The 23,667-nt window shown below is 44.8% G+C and overlaps 1 protein-coding gene across 13 annotated transcripts in view; it reads left to right on the plus strand.

Moving 5' to 3' along the window:
• The window catches only part of ppip5k1a (diphosphoinositol pentakisphosphate kinase 1a), a 60,870-nt gene that overhangs the window by 13,210 nt on the left and 23,993 nt on the right, over positions 1–23,667 (plus strand). For 10 of the 13 annotated variants that reach the window (XM_047363127.1, XM_047363139.1, XM_047363132.1 and 7 more), the window contains 20 exons: positions 1,630–1,731; positions 3,183–3,344; positions 3,423–3,544; positions 3,621–3,722; positions 3,818–3,904; positions 3,988–4,063; positions 4,160–4,269; positions 7,577–7,662; positions 7,753–7,878; positions 9,577–9,698; positions 14,179–14,361; positions 15,894–16,035; positions 16,115–16,338; positions 16,826–16,953; positions 17,043–17,157; positions 17,251–17,358; positions 17,554–17,682; positions 17,779–17,919; positions 18,155–18,248; positions 20,349–20,474. In XM_047363127.1, the coding sequence (XP_047219083.1) occupies positions 1,630–1,731; positions 3,183–3,344; positions 3,423–3,544; positions 3,621–3,722; positions 3,818–3,904; positions 3,988–4,063; positions 4,160–4,269; positions 7,577–7,662; positions 7,753–7,878; positions 9,577–9,698; positions 14,179–14,361; positions 15,894–16,035; positions 16,115–16,338; positions 16,826–16,953; positions 17,043–17,157; positions 17,251–17,358; positions 17,554–17,682; positions 17,779–17,919; positions 18,155–18,248; positions 20,349–20,474 (2,485 nt within the window). The remainder of the gene's footprint in view (positions 1–1,629; positions 1,732–3,182; positions 3,345–3,422; positions 3,545–3,620; positions 3,723–3,817; positions 3,905–3,987; positions 4,064–4,159; positions 4,270–7,576; positions 7,663–7,752; positions 7,879–9,576; positions 9,699–14,178; positions 14,362–15,893; positions 16,036–16,114; positions 16,339–16,825; positions 16,954–17,042; positions 17,158–17,250; positions 17,359–17,553; positions 17,683–17,778; positions 17,920–18,154; positions 18,249–20,348; positions 20,475–23,667) is intronic. The other 3 variants (XM_047363133.1, XM_047363137.1, XM_047363138.1) reach the window with 1 other exon arrangement.

Genomic DNA, 23,667 nt, shown 5'->3' on the forward strand with positions numbered 1-23,667 from the left:
AAGCCCTTAATGATCTAGCTCCATCATACATCAGAGATCTGATTGGTCCATATGTTCCTAACAGAGCATTTTGTTCTCAGACTGCAGGTTTACTGGTGGTTCCTAGAGTCTCTAGAAGTAGAATGGGAGGCAGATCCTTTAGTTATCAGACTCCTCTCCTGTGGAACCAGCTCCCAGTTTTAGTCCGTGAGGCAGACACCCTGTCTACATCCTCACACTACTCTCCAATTTTACATTATTTGCTGTTATTTCAGCTTTTAACTTTGTTCTCTCTTTTCTCTTCCTAGAAGCTACACCTGGCCTGACTCTGTGTCTACCTGTGACACCTTTCTGGAGAGGGGCATCGTCCGAGCTTCTGCTGGCAACAACTTAATGCTCACCTTCTACAGATGATCTACATGGCCCTGTCTTTCAGTGTTTAACCCTTTCTCTCTCCTAGACATGGCTACTGACTGAGCTTCTACTGTGACTAACTCTATGTGCTCTCTTTCAGACTCTAACCTTGAAAACTGGCTCAGAGTTTATCTGTTCTTTCTTTCTAGATGAAACGACTAAAGGAGCTACATCCATTAACATTTACTTTTCCTTCCCATAGAAAGTACTCCTGGATCAGTGCTTCTTTGTTCTCTTTGTGTCTCTGCAGATGGCCGCTCACACTGATCCTGGTTCTGGTTCTGCTGGAGGTTTCTTCCTGTTAAAAGGGAGTTTTTCCTCTCCACTGTCGCTACATGCATGCTCAGTATGAGGGATTGCTGCAAAGTCAACACCAGTGACTGTCCACTGTCTCTACATGCTCATCCAGGAGGAGTGAATGCTGCAAGTCACTGACTGGATGCAATCTGCTGGGTTTCCTTAGATAGAGAAATCTGTCTAAGGCCCCGGCTGCGCGGGCTCTGCTGGAGGACAGCTACGGGGAGCTACCCTCGGTGGCTCCGCGCTGGCTAAGGGGCCTCGGCTATCTGCTGGTTTTTCAACAGCGCGGAGCCGGGCCTCCAATTCCGACACCCTCGCCTCCAAAGCTACAAAAATGCTACATTTATTACACGTACCATTATCACTAAAGGAGGCAGAGGAGTAACTGAACATCTGACACAGAGAGCAGGAGAGAAGTGGAGACTCAGAGAGAAACAGTAGAACGGGTAGCCATGGTGGAGCTAACGCTAAGCTAGCGACCCCTTACCACTACTAGAAAAACCGTGTAAAACACGGAGAGTCCCCAAATGTTAAAAGTAGCAACAGAAAGTAAGTATTTTAACGTGCTTATGTATTAGAACAAGTAAGAGATATCACGGTAGAGAGAAATCAGATCAAACGATGAGCTTCACACTAAACAATTCACCGAGTGCAACAGTGAGAACAGGAAGTGACGAAAACGCCTTACCACACCTGTCCAGCAGAGGCAGTCTCAATTCCAAATAAGGGCAAAGTTGAGACTGTTCCCTGGTGCTTTTTATGGCCTTTTGCCTTCGTCTGCGACACTCTGCTTTTATAACTTGCAGATTTTTACAAATGAATGCAGGTTTTTATATAAAAAAAAAAGCAATAGTTTAACCAGTATCTCAGTTTATGCAATGAGTTGTGTGAAAAAAAAAAAGAAGAGCTTCTTAACTTGGTCTCTGTTTTGTTCAGATCGGCAGCCGGAGCAGCGTCTACTCTCCAGAGAGCTGCGTGAGGAAGACGGGCTCCTACATCTATGAAGAGTTCATGCCAACTGATGGCACCGATGTTAAGGTGGAGAATGGTGGTCTTCCCTCAGTGGTTCACTCTCTTTTAATGTCTTTATTTTATGTAAACACAGAATACTCATACCATGAGACTTTGTTACGCCCTTAGTCCTAATCTAGTTCATCACTTATAAACAAAAAGGACTTAAAATTAGTGTAAACATGGAGCCGGTCCAAAGAAGCTGTCAGGAGTCGAGCTGCAGGATATCAGACGTGTTGCAGAGACCGGCTCTGCAGCATGTTTCTCATGGAAGGTCATTGATAAAAGGTACCTGCCATGTTCTGTGTGAATAACCAGACATCTACGGTTGAGGTCAGAAGTTTGCATTGACTCATTACAGGCATTAAAGTCACTTTAACTTGGGGGTTTTAATGGTTTATCTGAGCTGGGCTTTGTCCTGGGGGGTGATTATACAACTATAATGATTTTTATTTTATTTTCTAAACAAGAATTGACTGCACAAGTTTCAACCGATGAGCGGAAGCTTCTAAAATGTGTTAATCTGACAAAGCCAACGTCAGTTAACTTCTAGTTAGTGATCATGAGTGCAGCTGGTAGTTTCTCTGTACAGGATAAAAGGCTTTGGTTGGCAGCATATATTGGACTGACCAACACTCAATAATGGCAAATTCAAGCAACCCAGTAGTGAAGACCTAAGAGATCTAACAAGTTAGCCATAATTGATTCAGATGATCCAAACAGATGGTTCTGGATGGATCTGTTTCAACAGATGAAAGGGAATTGGTGCAACAATTCAGGAACCACCAAGACTGGCTCATAGAACCTCTGTTCTAAAGTCAACACCTTCAAGCTGGACGGAAATTCACAGCTGCTCATGTGGACAACCCAAATGTCTTCTGGTGAAAAGGTTTATGGTCAGGCGAGGCAGAGATTGAGTTGTTTGGCAACAATGTCAAGGTGAGGCTAAGAACACTGTAACATCTGTTAGGCATGGTGGTGGCAGCATCATGCTGTGTTGCTGTTTTCCTGCCAGTGGTACTGGACTGCAGGGAATACAGATTCTTCACCTTCAAATCCAATCCGGAGCTAGACGATTTAAACTTGGACATCGTTGGGTCCTCCAGCAGGAGAATCATTCCAGACACTCATCCAAACTGGATAAAGTAGGCTAACAGTAGACCTTCCCAAACCTCGGACCTCAACCTTTTTACAAAATGTATGGACTATGATTCCGGTTCGACTGGGACTCAAACTGATCAATGAGTACATGTAAATGTCTTTCTACAGATGGGTTTAATTACAGGCTAAACATTTCCAAGATCTGCTCTGACATTTATGAGGAGGGACTTGCAGATTTCTAAAACCATAAATCTTTGTTACCTGCATAGAGACGTATCGCCGTGCAGTGAGATATCGACTACTCTGAAACTCTAATAATGTAAGAGAACTCATTGTAAAATCAGCCACGGGATTCTGGGGTTTCTGTTGGACTGCAGGTCTACACTGTCGGGCCGGACTATGCTCACGCTGAGGCCCGGAAGTCCCCTGCTCTGGATGGGAAGGTGGAGAGAGACAGCGAGGGAAAGGAGGTCCGTTATCCCGTCATGCTCTCAGCAATGGAGAAACTGGTGGCCCGAAAAGTCTGCTTGGCGTTTAAGGTACCCACAGTTGCCATAGGGGATGCTGACTCTGTCATGTTGTTGGTGTGAGAGTTTACTCATGATTTTCTACCAAAGCAAACAGTGTGTGGCTTTGACCTTCTCCGGGCCAACGGACATTCCTATGTTTGTGACGTGAACGGTTTCAGCTTCGTCAAGAATTCTATGAAATACTACGACGACTGCGCCAAGATCCTCGGGTACCGGTTTTCCTTTTTTCACCCACCTTATTCACTGTTTCTTGATGTTCAATTGAATTTTTGTGGAACTTCTCAGAAACATCGTGATGCGAGAGCTGGCCCCTCAGTTCCAGATTCCTTGGTCAGTCCCAACAGAGGCAGAGGACATTCCTATTGTTCCCACCACTTCAGGGACCATGTAAGTCGTAACTGTGTCAAACGACTGGTGATTCCTGGAAGGATCTCATCATCGTGGCTTCAATGTATTTATTAATTTGCTCTGGAACTCGTCAGGATGGAGCTGCGCTGTGTCATCGCGGTCATCCGTCATGGAGACAGAACTCCCAAACAGAAGATGAAGATGGAAGTTCGCAACCCCATGTGAGTTTTTCCTCCTCAACTCTCCAGCTGGTTACATCTGTTTAAAGACCTTTTAATTCACTTGTTTCTCTTCGATCACAAAGGTTCTTTGATCTGTTTGAAAAATACGAAGGTTACAAAACTGGGAAGTTGAAACTCAAAAAACCAAAACAGCTGCAGGTAAAATAATACCTTCTGATATCTGCCATGCAGAAACCCAGTCAAGTAGCTGTGCTGGTAGTTCCTCTGACAGCTTTTTACCCTGATCGTCAACAGGAGGTGCTGGACATCACCCGACAGCTGTTGATAGAACTGGGACAGCACAATGACTGTGAGATTGAAGAGAAAAAGTCCAAACTGGAGCAGCTGAAGACCGTTTTAGAAATGTAGGTGAAAAAAGTCAGATTATTAACCTCCTTCTGAACGTTTCAATTTCTTACTAAGTTATTAAAAATACAGGGGTTGGACAATGAAACAGAAACACCTGGTTTTAGACCACAATAATTTATTAGTATGGTGTAGGACCTCCTTTTGCAGCCAATACAGCATCAATTCATCTTGGGAATGACATATACAAGTCCTGCACAGTGGTCAGAGGGATTTTAAGCCATTCTTCTTGCAGGATAGTGGCCAGGTCACTACGTGATACTGGTGGAGGAAAACGTTTCCTGACTCGCTCCTCCAAAACACCCCAAAGTGGCTCAATAATATTTAGATCTGGTGACTGTGCAGGCCATGGGAGATGTTCAACTTCACTTTCATGTTCATCAAACCAATCTTTCACCAGTCTTGCTGTGTGTATTGGTGCATTGTCATCCTGATAAACGGCACCACCTTCAGGATACAATGTTTGAACCATTGGATGCACATGGTCCTCAAGAATGGTTCGGTAGTCCTTGGCAGTGACGCGTCCATCTAGCACAAGTATTGGGCCAAGGGAATGCCATGATATGGCAGCCCAAACCATCACTGATCCACCCCCATGCTTCACTCTGGGCATGCAACAGTCTGGGTGGTACTCTTCTTTGGGACTTCTCCACACCGTAACTCTCCTGGATGTGGGGAAAACAGTAAAGGTGGACTCATCAGAGAACAATACATGTTTCACATTGTCCACAGCCCAAGATTTGCGCTCCTTGCACCATTGAAACCGACGTTTGGCATTGGCATGAGTGACCAAAGGTTTGGCTTTAGCAGCCCGGCCGTGTATAATGACCCTGTGGAGCTCCTGATGGACAGTTCTGGTGGAAACAGGAGAGTTGAGGTGCACATTTAATTCTGCCGTGATTTGGGCAGCCGTGGTTTTATGTTTTGTGGATACAATCCGGGTTAGCACCCGAACATCCCTTTCAGACAGCTTCCTCTTGCGTCCACAGTTAATCCTGTTGGATGTGGTTCGTCCTTCTTGGTGGTATGCTGACATTACCCTGGATACCGTGGCTCTTGATACATCACAAAGACTTGCTGTCTTGGTCACAGATGCGCCAGCAAGACGTGCACCAACAATTTGTCCTCTTTTGAACTCTGGTATGTCACCCATAATGTTGTGTGCATTTCAATATTTTGAGTAAAACTGTGCTCTTACCCTGATAATTGAACCTTCACACTCTGCTCTTACTGGTGCAATGTGCAATCAATGAAGACTGGCTACCAGGCTGGTCCAATTTAGCCATGAAACCTCCCACACTAAAATGACAGGTGTTTCAGTTTAATTGTCCAACCCCTGTACAAGCAAGACCGCAGCCAATGATGAATTAGCATTTTAAGCTAAGGTCACACTGTTCTTCTCCAACCTTCATGAACGTTTGCTGCTCGGTTTTATGTTGTTAATAAAACAAACATCTGCAGAGAAAGAGTCGACCTATGAGGTCATAGCTGGCACTCCTTTTGGCCTTTTGTTGTGATTAAATCGAATTAGTTTTTCCAAGGTCACCAGTCTATACACCAGAGGTCGCCAACTAAAACCGCAGGAGGTCCACATCATTAAAACAATTTGAGGTCTGAACATTTTAAATTAACTGACAAAAAATATTTTCTTCTTTATTTAACATTCAATTAATACTAGAGTTTTTGTTTTTTAACTACTGATCAAATATTTGTCCATGAAATCATCTGCTGAACAGAAAAGAGCAATCCAATTTAAGAACCAACATTAAACGCTTTGAATGGCTCCGTCTAGCTGGGTCAGAACATCTTGGTAGAACAGTTCTGCTCTCCTTGTTTTTCTGGTGGCAGGCAGGGCTATTTGCTGAACGGTTTCTCCTTCTCTTCCATCTAAAGGTGTTTCTGCCACAGTTCCCAGGCAGTCTGTGATCATCTCCCAGTCAGTGAAAGGCTGTTTTTTCTCCACGGTCCTCTCAGTGAACCCTCCATGTTCACTGCTGAGCTGTTAAGAGACATGTTATCAGCTCCTCATACTGTCCCTTAGTTCGTTTATTCTCTTTGTCCTACCGTCAGATCCAGGTGGATAAGTTTGGTTGAAGTTCTTATGTTTGGTTTCATAATGTCACTCCTTAAAAGTGTAACTGAATCAGAACATATAAGCCAGGCTGACCTTTCACCCTACGGAGGTAAAAGGAAAGCGTTTGCGTCTGTCTATTCATCTTTAAATGTGTGAGTTTCATATTCCACTTTACATATTTCTGACAAAGCTGTCTTGTTTTACTCACCAAGTCATTGTACTGTCAGCAAGTGTGAGCTCCCAAGCTAGTAACCCAACAGCTATAACGTTAACGGCGCCACCGCCACCACATTGACGCTGGAGGCGGGGCTCCAGCCGCCTTAGCTCCAGCCGTTGGTGGGTCAGTGGAAACACAACTGGTACTGTACCAAGTATCCAAGTTCGAGGACCCCACATAGCTTCCTCTTTGTCGTTTTCTGGCGGTTCGCATTCAACGATGTGGTGCATTACCGCCACCAGCTAGCTGGGAGTGTGGACCAGAATGTCGCTGACTAACACACCTGTTCAGAAGTCAGACGGGGCAGCTGGCAGGAATAAAATGTCTATATCTACATAGGAAATGAGAAAATGCTTTGCGGTCCGGACAAAACGCTCTCTGGGTCCACATTTGGACCGGGGTTTGGGGACCCCCGCTATACACCTTTACACCTTACAGACTCCATGCTTGTTAAATAAAGGCTTTTCTGAAACACTGGTTAAAATTATTTTCTTTTAAAAATGAGATTTACATACATATGTGATGTTATGGCCGTTTACAGTGTGTTATATCCAAGCACATTAATGGAAAGTTGGGTGGAAAAAAAAAAGCTGTGGTAGAAAAAAGTGCACAAACCACAGAGATGACTCTAGTGAGATGAGTTTTTTCTTTTTGAGTTAATTTACAGGATTAAATGAACTCTTTGATGGCAAACGTTGTTTTACCCTTCAAATTAAGACATTTATATTACAAAGGACATTTTGTTACATTACAGTCGATTACATCCTGGAAACGTGACCTTGCAGATATATGAGGCGACTGTGGCTCAGTGGGAACATTAGTTGTCTTGCAAACCAAAAGTTCAGTCCATTTACCATAAAAGTGTCATGATCATGTCAAAATCTGGACGCACTTAATGCAAAACGGCACCAGTGCAAAGAAGTAGTCTAGAGATGTTTTACATAAAGGATTGAGACAATATATACCTCTGTTTATTTATAAAACTTTATATATCCTTCCTTTTCTGGTATAAAAGGTACGGTCACTTCTCTGGGATCAACAGAAAAGTGCAGCTGACTTACCTGCCCCATGGGCAGCCTAAAACATCCAGCGAAGAGGAAGGTTGGGACATTTATTCAATTTCTTTTTCTTTTTTGTTAAAAAATAAGAGTTGGACCATTGCTTTGAGTTTTCCTCCTTCATTTTCTTCAGACACACGTAAGGAAGGTCCATCTCTGCTGCTGGTGCTGAAGTGGGGAGGAGAGCTGACTCCTGCTGGCAGAGTTCAAGCTGAGGAGCTGGGGAGAGCCTTTCGCTGCATGTACCCAGGAGGACAAGGTGAGAAGACTCACTGATGTTTAGTCCTGCTGGGAAAAGTTACAGTAATGTTCTCAGTATCCCAAACCGATGTATAAAGTGTGAGAATCAAGCTAGTAATGGAGGAAAAAATGTTTGAGGTGTTGAATCAGAGGCGCTTTCAGAGCTGAGGTCATAAACCCAGAAACGGCTTCAGCAGTCAAACCACAACCATCAGTCCCATAATGAGCAGCAGCAGTTTCATATCGGATCAAAACAAGAGGTGGGCAGAGCGTGGAAACAGCAGACCCAACATGTGTCCACACTGGGTAGTCGCTGAATGGCATATTGACTTCTACCCTGTAAACCCTGTGTGAACAGATGTTAATACAGGGCAGAACGTGTGGATGCTGAAAAATGATATGGAGCAAAAACTTATGAGAAACTAAGAGGAGACATTATAAAGATGTTCAAACTGAAAAGGTTCATTTGCTGCATGTAAGAGACAAGAATCTTTGCTCCTAGCATATTTCAAACCAGGGGTGAACTGTTGCTGAGCTGAGACATTAAATCCATGTGCTTACAAAAAGTATTCACACCCTTTGGCCTTTTTAACCTGTTATTACTTCAAAAACTCAAACTTCTACGTGTTTTAAGTAACAGACCAACACAAGGTACTATATATTGTTTTGGAATTTAAGGAAATGATGCATGGATCCTAATAGTGATGCACAATGAATCGGCCGATGTTGGTAATTACTTTTAAACAGATGTTTATTTCCATCTTGGTGCGGGTTGGGGTTGGCTATGTGGAGAAACAGAGAAGCAACGTCAGCCGTGTGGTCCAAATGGTAGGGAACTAAATATAATATCAGTTTTCATCCAGAGCAGCGGTATAATTATTGGATATCAATATCAGCTCAAATTTTTATTTCGGTCCCTGCCTTGTTTCCAGCATTTCTAACAAATTTTGGAAAATGACCGGTTTCCATGTTCTGGTTGGGGAACAAAAGGCATCCCCACAGCATGATGCTGTCACCACCATGTTTCACCACGAGGAGCCTGTACTCAGGGTTACCTGCTGTTAGGTTTCTGCCACAGTGAGCATTTTGCATGTTGAACTCTGGTCTCATCTGACCAGAGCACCTTCATTCACATGTCTGCTGTGTCCTTGGTTTGTAACAAACCTCTTATGGCTTTCTTCTTGTCAATCTCCCATAAAGGGCAGATTTTTGAAGTGAATGATTGATAGTTGTCCTGTGCCAGGGTTACCGCGGGCCTCTTGACTGCCTCTCTGATTAATGCTCTCTGAGTCCAACCTGTCAGTTTAGGTGGAGCTCCAGGACTGCAGGTGGTCCATCCTCTCCATGTTCAGATGATGGATTGAACAGAGCTTGGTGAGATGTTCAAAGCTTGTGATGTTGTTGTAGAACCTAACCCGGCTTTAAACTGAACTTTCTCCCTGACTTGTCTGCTCTGTTCCTTGGTCTTCATGATGCTGGTGGTTCTCTGATGTTCGGTAACAAACCTCTGAGGCTAGAAACTGAACAGCTGTTTTATACTGATTAAATCACACACAGGTTGGACTCAGTAATTAGGTACCTTGGTTACACAGGATTTAATTTGAGGCATTTCAGAATAAAGGGTGCAAAATAAAAAAACATGCCACACTGTTCAGATTTGTATTCCAGTGGTTTCACTCCACTGTACAGTTATGCTCTGTTTTATGTGTTGACGTAGGAGACTATGCTGGATTTCCAGGCTGCGGGTTACTACGGTTACACAGCACCTACCGACACGACCTGAAGATCTACGCGTCCGATGAAGGCAGGGTGCAGATGACGGCCGCCGCTTTTGCAAAGGTATCATCTGTTCTGATATCGTTGGAGCCTAAAGAATAAAAATGAAACTCTAATTCAACAAATGATCAAGGTATTGATAAGCAGCTAACTATTTAGTTCAATTCAGTTTATTTATATAGCACCAATTCACAACACATGTCGTCTCAAGGTTCTTCACAACAGTCAGGTTCATACATTCCAATTAATCGTAATCATTGAACAGTTCAGTCAGATTCAGTTATTTATTCAAATTGGATAAAAAGTTTTTCTATCTAAGGAAACCCAGCAGATTGCATCCAGTCAGAGACTTGCAGCATTCACTCCTCCTGGATGAGCATGTAGAGACAGTGGACAGTCACTGGTGTTGACTTTGCAGCAATCCCTCATACTGAGCATGCATGTAGAGACAGTGGAGAGGAAAAACTCCCTTTTAACAGGAAGAAACCTCCAGCAGAACCAGAACCAGGCTCAGTGTGAGCGGCCATCTGCCACGACCGACTGGAGGTTTGAGAGAACAGACCAGAGACACAAAGAGAACAAAGAAGCACTGATCCAGGAGTACTTTCTATGGGAAGGAAAAGTAAATGTTAATGGATGTAGCTCCTTTAGTCGTTTCATCTAGAAAGAAAGAACAGATAAACTCTGAGCCAGTTTTCAAGGTTAGAGTCTGAAAGAGAGCACATAGAGTTAGTTACAGTAGAAGCTCAGTCAGTAGCCATGTCTAGGAGAGAGAAAGGGTTAAACACTGAAAGACAGGGCCATGTGGATCATCTGTAGAAGGTGAGCATTAAGTTGTTGCCAGCAGAAGCTTGGACGATGCCCCTCTCCAGAAAGGTGTCACAGGTAGACACAGAGTCAGGTCAGGTGTAGCTTCTAGGAAGAGAAAAGAGAGAACAAAGTTAAAAGTTTTATTTATTGTGTTGAAGTCAAGTCATACTGCGCTTTTATAAAGCTGGAAACATTTGGTACGGCGGAGCCGGGGTCCCACCCTGGAGCCAGGCCTGGGGCCGGGACTCGTCGGAGAGCACCTGGTGGCCGGGTTGCTCCTCGCGGGACCCGGCCGGGCCAAGCCCGAACGAGAGACGCGAGACCATCCCCCAGTGGGCCCACCACCTGCAGGGGGAACCGTGAGGGACCGGTGCAAAGAGGATTGGGTGGCGGACGAAGGTGGAGACCTTGGCGGCCCGATCCCCGGATGCTTAGGCTGGCTCTAGGGACGTGGAATGTCACCTCGCTGGGGGGGAAGGAGCCTGAGCTTGTGCGGGAGGTCGAGAGATATCGACTAGAAATAGTCGGGCTTGCCTCCACGCATAGCGTGGGCTCTGGAACCCATCTCCTTGAGAGGGGTTGGACTCTCTTCTACTCTGGAGTGGCCCACGGGGAGAGGCGGCGGGCTGGTGTGGGTTTGCTTGTTGCCCCCCCAGCTCACCCGTCTCGTGTTGGGGTTTACCCCAGTGGATGAGAGGGTTGTATCCCTCCGCCTTCGGGTTGGGGAGAGGTCTCTGACTATCATTTCAGCCTACGGGCCGAGTGGTAGTGCAGAGTACCCTGCCTTCTTGGCGTCCCTGTCGGGGGTGCTGGATAGTGCCCCTCCCGGGGACTCCATTATTCTGCTGGGGGACTTCAACGCCCACGTGGGAAACGACAGTGACACCTGGAGAGGCGTGATCGGGAGGAATGACCTCCCTGATCTGAATCCGAGTGGTGTTTTGTTATTGGACTTCTGTGCTAGTCACGGATTGTCTATAATGAACACCATGTTCAAACATAAGGGTGTCCATCAGTGGACTTGGCACCAGGACACCCTAGGCAGGAGGTCGATGATCGACTTTGCTGTCGTATCATCAGACCTTCGGCCGCATGTTTTGGACACTCGGGTGAAGAGAGGGACTGAGCTGTCCACTGATCACCACCTGGTGGTGAGTTGGATCCGTTGGAGGAGGAGAAAGCCAGACAGACTTGGCAGGCTCAAGCGCATAGTGAGGGTCTGCTGGGAACGCCTGGCGGAGCCCTCGGCCAGGGATGTATTCAACTCCCCCCTCCAGGAGAGCTTCGACCAGATCCCGGGGGATGTTGTAGACATAGAGTCCGAGTGGACCATGTTCTCCGCATCTATTGTCGATGCTGCTGCCCATAGCTGCGGCCGTAAGGTCTGCGGTGCCTGTCGTGGCGGCAATCCCAGAACCCGGTGGTGGACACTGGCAGTAAGGGATGCTGTTAAGCTGAAGAAGGAGTCCTATCGGCTGTGGTTGGCTTGTGGGACTCCTGAGGCGTCTGACGGGTACTGTGAGGCCAAGCGTGCTGCGGCCCGGGCTGTGGCAGAGGCAAAAACTCGGGCCTGGGAAGAGTTTGGTGAGGCCATGGAGAAGGACTACCGGTTGGCCTCGAAGCGATTCTGGCAAACCGTCCGGCGCCTCAGGAGGGGGAAGCAGTGCTTCGCCAACACTGTTTATAGTGGGGGCAGGAGACTGCTGACCTCGACTGAGGACATTATCGGGCGGTGAAAGGAGTACTTCCAGGATCTCCTCAATCCTGCCATCACGCATTCTGTGGTGGAAACAGAGGCTGGGGACTCGGGGTTGGACTCTTTCATCACCCAGGCGGAAGTCACCGAGTTAGTTAAAAAGCTCCGCGGTGGCAAGGCTTCGGGGGTGGATGAGATCCGTCCTGAGTACCTCAAGTCTCTGGATGTTGTAGGGCTGTCATGGTTGACATGCCTCTTCAACATTGCGTGGCGGTCGGGGACAGTGCCTCTGGATTGGCAGACTGGGGTGGTGGTCCTCCTTCATAAGATGGGGGACCGGGGGGTGTGTTCCAACTACAGGGGGATCACACTCCTCAACCTCCCTGGTAAGGCCTACGCCAGGGAGGAGCAGTGTGGTTTTCGTCCCGGCCGTGGAACACTGGACCAGCTCTATACCCTCTACAGCGTACTCGAGGGTTCATGGGAGTTTGCCCAACCGGTCCACATGTGTTTTGTGGACCTGGAGAAAGCATTCGCTTGTGTCCCTCATGATGCCCTGTGGGGGGTGCTCCAGGAGTATGGAATCGGGGGCCCTTTATTAGGGGGCATCTGGTCTCTGTACGAGCGGAGCAGGAGTTTGGTCCACATTGCCGGCACTAAGTTGGACCTGTTCCAGGAGCATGTTGGACTCTGGCAGTTCTGCCCTTTGTCACCGGTCCTGTTCATAACTTTTATGGACAGGATTTCTAGACGCAGCCAAGGGCCGGAGGGGGTCTGGTTTGGGGACCAGAGGATTTCGTCTCTTCTTTTTGCAGATGACGTGGTCCTGCTGGCCCCCTCTAGCCAAGACCTACAGCATGCGCTGGGGCGGTTCACAGCCGAGTGTGAAGCGGCTGGGATGAAGATCAGCTCCTCCAAGTCCGAGGCCATGGATCTCGACCGGAAAAGGGTGGCTTGTCCTCTTCAGGTTGGAGGGGAGTTCCTGCCTCAAGTGGAGGAGTTTAAGAATCTCGGGGTCTTGTTCACGAGTGAAGGAAGAATGGAGCAGGAGATCGACAGACGGATCGGTGTGGCTGCCACAGTAATGGGGGCGCTGTGCCCGTCCGTTGTGGTGAAGAGAGAGTTGAGCCGAAAAGCAAAGTTCTCGATTTACGGGTCGGTCTACGTTCCTACCCTCACCTATGGGCATGAACTTTGGGTCATGACCGAAAGAACGAGATCCTGGATACAAGCGGCTGAAATGAGCTTCCTCTGTAGGGTGGCCGGGCACTCCCTTAGAGATATGGTGAGGAGCTCGGCCATCCAGGAGGGGCTCGGAGTAGAGCCGCTGCTCCTCCACATTGAGAGGAGCCAGTTGAGGTGGCTCGGGCATCTATACCGGATGCCTCCTGGACACCATCCTCGGGAGGTGTTCCAGGCACGTCCCACCGGGAGGAGGCCCAGGGGACGGCCCAGGACACGCTGGAGGGACTATGTCTCTCGGCTGGCCTGGGAACGCCTTGGGCTCCCCCTGGAGGAGCTGGAGGAGGTGTCTGGGGAGAGGGACGTCTGGGTGTCTCTGCTGAGTCTGCTGCACCCGCGACCCGGTCCTGGATAAGCGGAAGACGATGAACGAACGAACATTTACTGAAAAAACATCTCTATTTTAACCATTAATATTTTCGTTTTTGAGTTACTGACTGAGACAATCAGGGATCAGAAATGACATTTTTACACCTTCTCTGGACTCTAGACCACTGGAAGTTTAGTTTTTAAACTGGTCTGGTTTAGATGCCAGCAAACAAAGCATTGGAATTGCTAATAAAGTGTTAGAGATCACAAACTGCTCTAAATAACTCTATTTAGTCCTCTTTTGACAAAAAAGAGCTGATATAAGTTAACTGTGGAATAGCCCGTTGCCACACTGCTCCTTGTTAGTAGACAAGCAGCCATGAAAGCATTGTCAAGACAAATGTTTCTTACTCAAATGTCTGTAACTTTAAAGGAAACTGACAGAAACCCCCAGATTCCCTGTGTTGTATTGGCCTGTTTGAGCAGGGCTTGCTGGCTCTGGAGGGGGAGCTGACCCCCATCCTGGTGCAGATGGTGAAAAGTGCCAACATGAACGGGCTGCTGGACAGCGACAGCGACTCGCTGAGCAGCTGCCAGCACCGCGTCAAGGCCCGGCTCCATGAAATCCTGCAGAGGGACAGGGAGTTTAACGAGGAGGACTATGATCGGGTAATTAGCATCCAGAGGAGGAACGTATCAACACTTTCATAATTTAATTAAACATTTAACAACGTAAAGAAGTGCTTGTTTTATGAATGTGATATCACTGAAAATGAACCTGTCTGACAAGTTGGAACTAGGCTAAAAGATCTCAAAAAGCATCACGCCCCGATCTAAAGAAATCCCAAGATGAGATCTTATTAGATTTTATTAGAGTAATAACTATTATAAATCATCCATGTTTACTTTGTGGCTAAACATGCAAAAAGCTTGCAAAATAAAAATATATTTCATCCTTTAGTCATAAAGACGAGAGCCGATTAACATCCAATTAATAGTCAGCACTGTGGAGTTCAGTTTACTTGTGGTAGCTCACAGGTACATTTATCATTGACCAAAGAAAGTCTCTGATGAACACAGAGTGAGAGAAAATATTTCCAGGCGCATGTGGAGAAAGAAACGCCGGCGTGCTCAGACTGTCCAAGCAGAAAATTGATTTTCTCATTCACTACAAGCTGAGTTTCTACATTCCTCTCTTTGTTGTTTCATTTTCACTGTGACATGTTTGCAAGACTTTGGTCAGTAAGATTCAATATTTATTTCCACCTTGATGTGGTTTAAGGTTTGTGTAGAATGTGGAGGGTTCAGCCTTGTTACCATGCAGCGCCATCTGATGGCCAGTGGCAGAAAAACCACATCTGCATTAGACTGGTGACCCTTTTCCAGGGATGCTGGGTACAAGTTTATAAGGTCACATTGTCTCACTAATAGATGAGTTATCCTTATTTTTACCATTTATTTGCAGCTAAACTATTATTTAACTGAAGAGGAAGAAAATAACAATGCATTCAGGGAAAAAAACTAAATAAAAACTAGATATAAATAAAAATCTTGAAGCAGGGTTTCTGTGCTGTCCGGAAGTTTTTAAAAGTTGTACCCTTCATTCTTCCTTGTTTCCTTCTCTACCCTTCCTTTCTTGTTTCCTACTCTGTATTTCCTTCTGTCTTCTCCTTCCTTCCTTCCTTCTTTCCATGTATCCGTCCCCCTTTCTCCACATTGCTTTTTCAACCTCCCTTGTCTCCTTCGTTCCTCTCATATGTCCCATCTTCCTTTCTTACTTGTGTGCTTCCTTAATTCTATCCTTCTTTCCTTCCTTATGCAACCTTATTCTTTTTGTCCCCTTTCTTCCTTCTATTCTTCCTTCTTTGTGTCCTTTGTTCCTTCCTAGCTTGTGTCCATTCCTCTATACTTATGTATTTCTTTGTGTTTTAATTGTTTTTAATTTTAACTGAATGTAAGTGACAAAGAACTCTGGAAAGTTGAGTCTAGAAAAGTCTGGTTTCTACACCATGTTTAGGAGCAGTACTGAAGCCTCACACTAACCATAGATTAGACAAAGGATTGTAACAATTAGAGCAACAATAATCTGTGTATTTTTGCAGTGTTCATTTCAAGAAAAACAGCAAACATTTTTATTTTGTGTAGCAGGTGTTGGTAACCTTCTGTTAACTTCGGTCTGTGTATGTGTTTCTTTGTGCCAGCTGGCGCCGTCTTGTGCTGATTCACTGGTGAATTCAATGAAAGTAGTGAAGAATCCGGTGGAAACATGTGACCAGGTCTACACCCTCATTCAGAGTCTCACTTCACAGATCCGCACAAGAATGGAAGACCCCAAATCAGCTGGTATTAAAATAAAAATCCTTCTTTAGACGTACAGTTTTCCTTCATTTCTTTTGTTAATGGATCTGCTCTCCAATCCCAGACCTGCAGCTGTACCACAGTGAGAGTCTGGAGCTGATGCTGCAGCGCTGGTCCAAACTAGAGAAGGATTTCCGCATGAAGAACGGCCGCTACGACATCAGCAAAATCCCCGACATCTACGACTGTGTGAAGTACGACGTCATCCACAACGCTTCCCTGGGCCTTCAGGACACGCAGGAGCTGTTCAGACTGTCTCGAGCTCTGGCTGACATCGTTATCCCACAGGTGAGAGGATGAGGAAGGGGCCTATACCTTCTCTCATTAATTCATATTATAACCCATGACCTGTCAGTTTGTGCTGATTAAAATGTTTTCTGTCTTTACTTTTTGTGGCAATTAACTCGTTAAGGTAATGTAGTCTTGGTTTTGTGAAAAGATTGTCTGACGGTAAAAATGTGGAAAAATAATTCCTCTTTATATAATCACACCCTGAAAAATGCAAGAAAATCCAACCAACAATGAAAACTCAAGTGAGTTTTAATTATATTTTTGGTCATATATATTTATATTTTGTATTTTAAATTCAACTTTGAATTGACCAGATTGTCTAGAAAGTCTAGTTAGTCATGAATTACTAATAATAATTCTGGTATGGATACGTTTTTAAATTGTAAATAATTAATAAAATTACCCATCACGAAGCTCTAAAGCTTTAATGTAATGAGGCACCTGAGTAGTTGTGTTAAAGTACTTTTTTCTGGACTGTTTGCAGGAATATGGCATAAATAAAGCTGAGAAACTGGACATAGCTTATGCTTACTGCCTCCCGCTGATCAGAAAGATCCAGCTTGACCTGCAGAGGACACATGGAGACGAGTTTGTCAACAAGCTACATCCACTGTGAGTCTAATTTTAACACAACCCAAAGATGCCTAATTGGAAAGTATAAATGAGGAATCATGTTTTTCTATTTGACCTCATGCTTGCAGATATTCTCGTGGAGTGCTGTCACCCGGTCGTCACGTCAGGACTCGCTTATATTTCACCAGCGAGAGCCACGTCCACTCCCTGCTCAGCATTTTCCGATACGGAGGCCTGCTTGATGTAAGCAAGTAACGATTCCTGCAGATCTTGGTGTGTTTGTTTGACGAGATGTAAGAATCAAGGTGAAATGTTCCCGGTTTGGATCTGAAACAGGAGGAGAAGGACCAGCAGTGGAGACGTGCCATGGACTACCTCAGTGCGGTCTCAGAACTCAACTACATGACCCAGATTGTCATCATGCTTTATGAGGACAACAATAAGGTGTGTTCTTGTTGCTTTATGGCCATATTTTATAACAGGAATGGCTGTTTGATAGTCTGTTTGAGTCTTTTATTAACTCTTTCTTAACTCAGTCTTTAAAATGGAAAAAAAGCCTTTTCTTCAAACTAAACTTGAATAAATAAATGATCAACTGAAATTCAAGCGGTCAATGTCTTAAACGTTCTCTGCCTTAAGGACATTTCTTCTGAGGAACGGTTCCACGTGGAGCTCCACTTTAGCCCCGGTGTAAAAGGAGTCGAAGAGGAAGAGCACGCCCCGACCGGATTTGGTTTCAGACCCGCCTCAGCTGAGGTGTTACAACAGGTAAAAACCGTAAAAGGCAGTTTACTTAAAAATGTTTCAGTCTGGGAGAGAAGAAGGCTCGGAAGTTAGGTGGATCTGTTCTTTTTTTTTTGTCAGAACGGGCAGAAGAAACCAGACCCCGGCAGTCTGGAGGACCTAACACGAGACGAATCGGACCGCGCCGTGCCTAGTTCTGAGCCCCTCACCATTCAGAGGAGGTCCCCACTCATTCGCAATCACAAAACTGGATCAATGGAGGTGAGACTTTAAAGCCTTGCTCAGACGGAAGCAGAATTATCTTTATTATTTCCAGTTAATGGTTAATTTTAGTCTAGAAACTTAAAATCATATTTCTTTACTTTGCTTTTGAGGAAAATCTGTTTATTTTGTGAAGTTGCAGCTTCTTAACATCTTAAAATTCATATCTTCTGGTGTCACCTTGACGCATGGTTACGCTGTCTCCCAATCAACTTCTGACCTGTGCGTCCTCCAGGTCCTCTCAGAAACGTCCTCCTCTAAAGTTGGCAGTTATCGTCTCTTCTCCTTCTGCCCACGCCAGTCTCCCGAGATGAAACAAAGCGGACTAGGTAGGTAGGAAATGCTTTGTTGCCATGACAACTGTGCACAGATGACTGTGTTAAGTGGTCCAGAGTGGGAGGCGAGGTTGCTAGTTTGATTTGGGTTACTGTTTATCTGTGGAGAAGACAGTAATGGATGGTAACAACGTTCAGTGTGTTTTACGGTGCATTTCCAGAACATGACCCTTTAACTGAGTGCAAGTTTAGAAAATGTTTGGTCTCAAAAACAACTAGAACTTGTAACAGTTTTGTCTGTGGTCCAGGTTATAAAAAGGTGAAATGCATTCGTATTGTATAGATTCATTATAGATATAATTCATGTGTTTGTTGATTATGGGTTACAGCCAAAGTAAACTGAGTTCTACATCCAAGCATATTATTTAGGGGTGGAAATATTTAGTCACTTCACAATATGATAGTAAATGAATTATTGATGTATAATAGGGCGAAGGTTCCAGCGTATGTGACCTTCATGTGTTCCCCATAAGCTTCTCCGGTGCTTCATTTACACGTTTCCCAGTTCTGTTTTTGTCCTCCTCAACATCAGGTCATAAAATACATAAAAATAATCAAGGCTGGACTATTGTAAGTGGAGATAAATTTGTTCATGTCTGCATCTTGATGTACCTGAAACATTTCCATAGGTTTTTTTCTAACAACCCTTATATAAATAGAAAGTTGAGTGGAAGGAACAACTGTGGTCATAAAAGCAGCAGTGATAGGTGTAGCCTTGAGAGATTAAGCAAAGCTCATTTAGGAGCTTAATTTATGTGAACTACAAGCGCATCTTTACTTATGTGGATCACTTCGGTGTCTTTCGAACCAAAATGAGCCTCAGAACGTCTCTGCCCTCCCATCCAGATCTGAATCTATGTTGGTCTGATCCTTCTACTGGCTCTTTCCACTGTAGTTTTCTTCCTCTTCATCCTCTATCGTAACTGTAATACAGATGGTCAGTGAACAGTAGGAAATAAAAGAAGATGGAGCGCTAATATTTTAAACCGAGGCTTATGACCGATGATGATTCTAGGTTTTAGAAAAGGAAAACTTTGACTGGTCCTTAGAGGTTTAAAAGTAAACACAAGAAAAGAAGATCATTATTTATCCACCATTCTGCTGAGAAAAAGATTCTTCATAAGTCATTTTAGGATAGTTGGCAATCATCCCAGGGGTTTATGTCTCAGAAACTTCTCCCAAAGGTCAGAGAAAATGCTAGAAACCTAAAGAGCTCCAACTCAGACTCTACAGACCTCAGTTAGCAGGTTAAACGTTTGGATGATTAGAAAACAGCTAGTGTCTAAAAGCAGAATGGTAACATCAGCCAAGTCTTAACGTTGCATCTGAGTCAAGCAGAAGACATTTGAAACATACCAGAGTACAGATGTTTGGTCATCGTGCAACAAACCATGTCTGGAGAAAGCTGAACCCCATATTGGCAAAAACGGCTCATACCAACTGTCCAGCAGGATGGTGGGTGGGTGAAGACCATGCTGTCATTGAGGTCACAATGAACTCCTTGGAGCCAAATAATGTCCGACAGCTGAAGCCTGGTCCAAACTGGGTCATCAACAGGATGAAGAGCCCAAACACAGCAGCACATCTACAACAGAATAGCTGAAACATTTAATCCAGTTCAAGTCCAGACCTCTGTTTGTTGAGATGCTGTGGCAGGACCTTCAGAGAGTGGACCAATGCTTCTCCCTGAGAGACATACTGAGAGTAAAAGCTGCTAAAGGTGGTTCAGGAGAGAACTTGGTGGGTTTCACAAACAGCTTCTGGATTTTGGTTTCCTTTTTGTTGTATAAATAATCACACAGCGCAGCATGTCCTATAATGTTCTTCTCTTACTTCATTTGAAGATCTAAAGAGGGCCAAATTAATTAGAAATTCTGTCCTGACCTCTGCTAGCTTTGAAACGTTTTCCCACCATCTTATGAGGATACGAGGTAAATGTTGGGTCCATTAGTCTCTTCTGAGTCCTTGTTTCTGCTCGTCTCTTTCTGCCTTTGTCTCCTGCCTCTGTTTCTCTGTCTCTCCTGCTAGTGAGCTGTCTGAGTAACAGCATGTTATGTTGCGGTGACTAACCCTCAACCCCACACCCCCTCGCAGGCTCTCAGTGTGCCGGACTCTTCAGCACCACCGTCCTAGGTGGTTCCTCTAGCGCGCCTAACCTGCAGGACTACGCACGTGCACACCGCAAAAAATTCTCCAGCGGCAGTCTGTCCTACAAAGACGGTACGTGTCTGAGACCTCTGCGCTTCACAAACCTGCACAGGCCAGCAGTAGATCAGTTACACACCTCCTCCAAGTCCCAACTCGGAAAACTGGCACACAATTATTTTAGATACAAATTAAAAGTTAGACGTAGGATCCAAGTAGTAATGCAATGAGTAAAATGAGCCATATGCTTTGGGACAGGTGTTATATATACACATACATGTTCATGAGTTTTATTTATTTTCTTTTTGTGGTAAAATGTCACTTTTTTAGTTCATTTTCATTCTCAGCACCATCTTACACTCCTCACAACTTTTACTGGTAGAGTTTTTTCTTTTCCGCTGTTTGTACACAGACTGCTCTTTGACCGAGGTCAGACTTTTCTACATAACAACGGTTTTAACGTCAGAAACTCAGTGATTGGGTCTAATCGTAACTCTGGAGATCAGTGAATGTGAGCCTGGTTGGAGGAGTCGCCGCGCGATAAAGTTTGACTATATTATCTGCAGTAGAGCCCACACTTCTCAGCTGCACTTGCTGTTAGGCTTAGAATTTAGCTGAAGCTTAGTTATTGTCCTTGCACTGCATGAAACTGCATGAGTAAACTTCCATTCATCATGAAGATCATTTTCATCTTGCCCTTGCACTGGTCTGTCAGGTGTTCAGTTCAACTTCTAACTCTGTAGGGCTGGGCGATATGACAGGAACATTCAACCTCACTATTTCCTGCCTCCCTGCCTGTGGTTTTAAAGGATGGGTCATTTTTGTTCAGACGCTTTGATATTCCACCTTAAACGAGATTTAAACACTTAAAATCATCCAGCAGGTATAAAACGGATGTTTCTCTGTTTTGTTCTGTGTTCTGTCAACACGCCATACGGTGCATGCAGTGTAAAAACCTATCTGCATGACTTCAGATACTGGCTGTGCTACCTCTGGTGCACTGGTAAGAATGACAAACCATTAATATATTGGTTTATGTAATAGATGACACTATAACAATAAAGATTGAATTAATTGAGGTTTATGTTTTTAAACCTCTTGATGACTTCAATGTGCAGCTTGGCACCATTGATATTGAGCAGATTCAGTTCAGGACTGCGGTGGTACTTTGGAGCAATAAGGCATTGTTTGAGTTTATATTAATATTATTGTGAAGGTGACCGCGCACAGCTCTCACCTCTGGATCTGGTGTGTGGTGGTGGTTTGGACCCACGTTCACTGAACACTGTGTACTAAACTCAGATCTGCGTGGACTGTGTTGTTTATTAGACGTTTCAGTGAATCGGTATAAATAAATCATTGTTTGGCTTATTTATTAACCACTAGACGCTCTGGTTTTAATGTTTTACTGTACCTAGAAGTATCTAATGAATTTCTTACCTCAACTTTCAATGAAGCTTTGGTTCAACAGCAAAAACAAGTGTATGCAAAATGCAAAGTTTCTTTTGGCCTAACCAGTGCCCTGCAGAGCATCTACTAGACAAAACATTTACTGTAAATTCCAGGTTATAAGCTGCAACTTTTTTCCCACACTTTGAACACTGCGGCCTATTCAACGGTGCAGCTCGCCTGGTAACAGAAGAATCAAATTGATGAGTAGTTCAAAGAGGTCCAATGAACTTGTGCGATAAATCAAGAGCACTTTCACAATTCAATTACCGGTACTGTAAATCAGACATTTATCTTCACCCTCATCAACGTGGAAAATCACCAACGGGTTTCTAAAGGCTGGACTGCAGCGTGATGAAGAGGACCAGGTGTGCTCAGGTGAGATCCTGAGGCTGTTTAATTCAGACACTGAAGAACAGGACTTTGATGGTTTCAGTGCGCAGGAAGAAAATGAAGAAGGTGATCAATGACCTTTGACCTGGTAGGCTGCAATGTAAATCAGTTAGGAGATATTGGATATTCGTGCTCTGTTCAGTAAAAAAGCATTAGCAACGTAATGTGTGTTACTGATAACGTTCGTATATTTAAAGGTAGCCGTGTTACAGGCACTGTTCGAAAAAAGCATTCGCAATATGCATTTGTTTATACAGGTCCTTCTCAAAATATTAGCATATTGTGATAAAGTTCATTATTTTCCATAATGTCATGATGAAAATTTAACATTCATATATTTTAGATTCATTGCACACTAACTGAAATATTTCAGGTATTTTATTGTCTTAATACGGATGATTTTGGCATACAGCTCATGAAAACCCAAAATTCCTATCTCACAAAATTAGCATATCATTAAAAGTATCTCTAAACGAGCTATGAACCTAATCATCTGAATCAACGAGTTAACTCTAAACACCTGCAAAAGATTCCTGAGGCCTTTAAAACTCCCAGCCTGGTTCATCACTCAAAACCCCAATCATGGGTAAGACTGCCGACCTGACTGCTGTCCAGAAGGCCACTATTGACACCCTCAAGCAAGAGGGTAAGACACAGAAAGACATTTCTGAACGAATAGGCTGTTCCCAGAGTGCTGTATCAAGGCACCTCAGTGGGACGTCTGTGGGAAGGAAAAAGTGTGGCAGAAAACGCTGCACAATGAGAAGAGGTGACCGGACCCTGAGGAAGATTGCGGAGAAGGGCCGATTCCAGACCTTGGGGGACCTGCAGAAGCAGTGGACTGAGTCTGGAGTAGAAACATCCAGAGCCACCGTGCACAGGCGTGTGCAGGAAATGGTCTACAGGTGCCGCATTCGCCAGGTCAAGCCACTTTTGAACCAGAAACAGCGGCAGAAGCGCCTGACCTGGGCTACAGAGAAGCAGCACTGGACTGTTGCTCAGTGGTCCAAAGTACTTTTTTCGGATGAAAGCAAATTCTGCATGTCATTCGGAAATCAAGGTGCCAGAGTCTGGAGGAAGACTGGGGAGAAGGAAATGCCAAAATGCCAGAAGTCCAGTGTCAAGTACCCACAGTCAGTGATGGTCTGGGGTGCCGTGTCAGCTGCTGGTGTTGGTCCACTGTGTTTTATCAAGGGCAGGGTCAATGCAGCTAGCTATCATGAGATTTTGGAGCACTTCATGCTTCCATCTGCTGAAAAGCTTTATGGAGATGAAGATTTCATTTTTCAGCACCACCTGGCACCTGCTCACAGTGCCAAAACCACTGGTAAATGGTTTACTGACCATGGTATCACTGTGCTCAATTGGCCTGCCAACTCTCCTGACCTGAACCTCATAGAGAATCTGTGGGATATTGTGAAGAGAA

The sequence above is a fragment of the Girardinichthys multiradiatus genome, chromosome 4 (assembly GCF_021462225.1).
Source record: "Girardinichthys multiradiatus isolate DD_20200921_A chromosome 4, DD_fGirMul_XY1, whole genome shotgun sequence".
NCBI classification, from domain to species: domain Eukaryota; kingdom Metazoa; phylum Chordata; class Actinopteri; order Cyprinodontiformes; family Goodeidae; genus Girardinichthys; species Girardinichthys multiradiatus.